Here is a 3,820-nt window from a genome sequence, read left to right on the forward strand (position 1 = left end):
CGGAGTGTCGCCTCTCCGAGCGCCCGCTGCTCCACCGCCCAGCCCTGAAGGCGGCCGGGAAAAAAGCCCCAAAACCCAAGAACCCAACTCTAAATAGTGTTAGGGACAATGGTCTCATTTGCAAAGAATAATTCCTGGAATGGGGACTTGTTGTCAGGCCGCTGGGCAGCATGCTCCGCTGCCGGGCTTTTTGTCAGGGAGGGAGCGAGCGGCGGTGGAACGCCAGTTGGCTCCTCCAGCGCAATTCCCCTAAATCATGATAGACGGATTGCGTGAAAAACAGGAATTCCAAAGAATTTCCTGCCCTGGGAACAGAAGTTAAGGCTATATTTAACAACATCTGAAGCTGTCAAGAATGCTTTGTGGTTGGATAACAGAGCACAAAAATGTGAAAAATGCGGGCTACTGCTCTACCAAATATGGAAATATTGTTACGTCTGGAGCGCGGACCCGGTGGGAGCGCTCACCACCAGGACGGGGCAGCACAGCGGGAACGGAGCCCCCTCCCCAGCCCCAAACCTTCAACCCCAACAGCGAAACGCTGCCCGAGGGTGCCCTGCGCGAGGGTCACCAGCGCGGGGATGCGCGGATGAACGCGGAGCAGGGGAATCCCCTCGGAGCCGTCCCCGTCCGGGGAGCCCTCGGAGCACGCCGGGCATCGCCAGGCTGCCGGCCGGGCTCCGCGGCCCCGGGAAACGCGTCGTTCCAATCCCGACCGGCGGCAGCAGGGCGGGCAACCCCCGGTGCCGCCGAGCCCCCCCCCCCACCTCCATCGAACCCCATCCCATTCCCATTCCCGTTCCCGTTCCCATTCCCATTCCCATTCCCATTCCCGGTCCGGCGGGCGGGGCGGGGGCACCCCCCGCGGCAGCGCCGCCGCCAGCGCCGCGGTGCCGGGAGACGGGGCGGGGCGGGCGCGCGCTCAGCCGCATTCCTGGGATGCCGCGAGGGCTGGACGCGGGCCGCGGCCCGGAACGCGCGACGTCAGCGCCGCGGCGCACGCGGCGGCCCCCGCGCCCTATATAAGGCGGAGGCGCGCGTCGCTGCCTCAGACCGCGCCGGCCGCGCTCCCCGCTTAGTAGGTTCTCGTCGCTTCCCGCTCCGCCGGCGCTTAGACATGGGCTCTGCGGGCGCTCGCCCCGCTCTGGCGGCCGCACTCCTCTGCCTGGCCCGCCTGGTAAGTACCGCGGCGGTGTCCGGAGCGGGAGGGTGAAGACGGGTCGCTCTGTTCCGTTCCGCCGCTCACCGTCCCCCTCCCTTGTCGCTGTGCTCCGCTCCGCAGGCTCTGGGCTCGCCCTGCCCCGCCGTCTGCCAGTGCCCGGCGGCCGTGCCGCAGTGCGCCCCCGGCGTGGGGCTGGTGCCGGACGGCTGCGGCTGCTGCAAGGTCTGCGCCAAGCAGCTGAACGAGGACTGCAGCCGGGTGCAGCCCTGCGACCACACCAAGGGGCTGGAGTGCAACTTCGGCGCCAGCCCCGCCGCGCTGAAGGGCATCTGCAGAGGTAAGCGGCTCCGGTCCTCCGGCTCAGCATCCCCCTCCCCTTCCCCGGACGCAGACCCCGGTCCCCGAGGTGCCGAAGTTTAGTAATTTCGAGTCCATGTATGGTTATGCTTTGTTGTTGGTAGCTTGGCAGAAAGGCACATGACTTCAGCAGTCTGGAATGCGATTCAGTATGTCTGGGCTCCGCTAAAGGCACATAAGGAAAAGTGATTCCTGACTAAGTTATTGTTCTGGCCCCGTGTCTCCGGGGGGTTGCAGGGAGCCCCGCCGTAAATTGAATTTAACAGACCTGTACTTGAACGAGCGCTTCCCGCCGCTGACTCCCTCCCTTCCCTCTCTGTTGATCTCTGCAGCACAGTCCGAGGGGAGACCGTGTGAATACAACTCCAAAATCTACCAGAACGGCGAAAGCTTCCAGCCGAACTGTAAACACCAGTGTACGTGCATAGATGGAGCTGTGGGCTGCATCCCGCTCTGCCCGCAGGAGCTCTCTCTTCCTAACCTGGGCTGTCCCAGCCCCAGGCTGGTCAAAGTGCCCGGGCAGTGCTGCGAGGAGTGGGTCTGCGATGAAAGCAAGGATGCGCTGGATGAGCTGGAAGGCTTCTTCAGCAAAGAGTTTGGTCCGGATGATTCCGAGGGCGAACTAACCAGGAACAATGAGCTGATTGCCATTGTGAAGGGAGGCCTGAAAATGCTGCCTGGTGAGTATGGGCTGATCTGTGTGACAGTGACAGTTTAAGGGGAGGAGGTGGGAGGGATGGGTATACCACCCCTTAGGCCCCCATGGGAAGAAAGAAACCCTGTGAGAGGATATATTTAGGCTAAGCACTCCTTTTCTTTTCCAGTTTTTGGATCCGAGCCACAAAGCCGAGCTTTTGAGAATCCCAAATGCATTGTGCAGACAACTTCCTGGTCCCAGTGCTCAAAGACGTGTGGAACTGGCATCTCCACAAGGGTTACCAATGACAACCCTGACTGCAAGCTCATCAAAGAGACTAGGATATGTGAAGTGAGGCCATGTGGCCAGCCTAGCTATGCCTCCCTAAAGGTAAATACAGATGCTTCCGGTGTTCCTCTTCTTTCCAAACTACTTTGGGTAGAGGGTGAAGGCTGGAGAAGAATCTCCTGCTAATAACATTACTGCCTTTCCTTTACAGAAGGGGAAAAAATGTACCAAGACTAAGAAATCCCCATCCCCGGTGAGGTTTACTTACGCCGGATGTTCCAGTGTGAAGAAGTACCGCCCCAAGTACTGCGGCTCCTGCGTGGATGGCAGGTGCTGCACGCCCCAGCAGACCAGGACTGTCAAGATCAGGTTCCGCTGCGACGATGGGGAAACCTTCACCAAGAGTGTTATGATGATCCAGTCCTGCCGGTGCAACTACAACTGCCCGCATGCGAACGAAGCGTACCCCTACTACAGACTGGTCAATGACATCCACAAATTTAGGGACTAAGTCATGTTGGGGGTGGGATGCCAAACACAGTTTTGAAGTAACCAGCTGTGGAGAAAAGACCTTTGATGGAAATGGTGCCTTGCCCATTTGAGGGCAACATTGAGATGTTACAAGAGTGCACTGTGCAACTGGACACTAATGCAACAGAGATTTAAGCATACTTAAAGCTTCATAGTACTGGAGCCACTTTACTGCTTCTTTTTGGAGCACCTTACGTTATTATGTACTGTTTTCTGTTTGTAAGTGATCAGATAAATGTTTTGTTCTGGTTATGAAAACTTCTTTCCTATCCTGTTCCATTTAACATTATGCTTCTCCCTCTCCTTCCATCTTCTTCCCCCCCTTTCCCAACCAAGTTGGAAGTTACATTCCTTCCTGAGGTGGGCACTTGTGGGGTGTTCACAGTGGCAGCTATTATGTACCAACTGTAGTTTAATGGCAAACAGAAATCAGTTGTTTTAAAGCTGACTATTTTATTTATCAAACTGTAGCTTTTTGTTTGTTTGTTTTTTCTTTTTTTTTTTTTTTTTTTTACCCCTTCCAGCCCCTGTAATACTGGAATAAGTTGTAAATGATTTTAATTTTATATTCAATGAATTAAAAGAATTTATTTATGGAATTAATCATTTAATAAAGAAATATTTACCTAACTCCTCTTAGTAGAGCATTCTGATAGACAACAGACTGAAATACAGCAAGAGCTTCCTCTGAAAAGCTGGAATTGTGAGAAGCTCAGATTCCCTGAAAATTAAAACAAGCTCTACTACAGATGCAGGGATGAACTAGAAACCCAAGTCTCATTCTTGGGCTAAATGACACTTTCGAAGTGGTGGCTGCAGCCTGCTCTAGAAAGTATGTGCAGAAA

The 3,820-nt window shown here is 55.3% G+C and overlaps 1 protein-coding gene across 1 annotated transcript; it reads left to right on the forward strand.

The window, feature by feature from the left end:
• Nucleotides 1-918: 918 nt before the first annotated feature.
• CCN1 (cellular communication network factor 1) lies at nt 919-3,474 on the forward strand. The gene is made up of 5 exons (XM_030494458.1): nt 919-1,177; nt 1,283-1,499; nt 1,852-2,199; nt 2,344-2,546; nt 2,656-3,474. Exons 1-5 carry the CDS (start codon nt 1,118-1,120, stop codon nt 2,953-2,955), a joined length of 1,128 nt encoding a protein of 375 aa, XP_030350318.1. The 5' UTR covers nt 919-1,117; the 3' UTR covers nt 2,956-3,474.
• The last annotated feature ends 346 nt before the right edge of the window (nt 3,475-3,820 follow it).

Source organism: Strigops habroptila, chromosome 8, assembly GCF_004027225.2.
Source record: "Strigops habroptila isolate Jane chromosome 8, bStrHab1.2.pri, whole genome shotgun sequence".
Taxonomy (NCBI): domain Eukaryota; kingdom Metazoa; phylum Chordata; class Aves; order Psittaciformes; family Psittacidae; genus Strigops; species Strigops habroptila.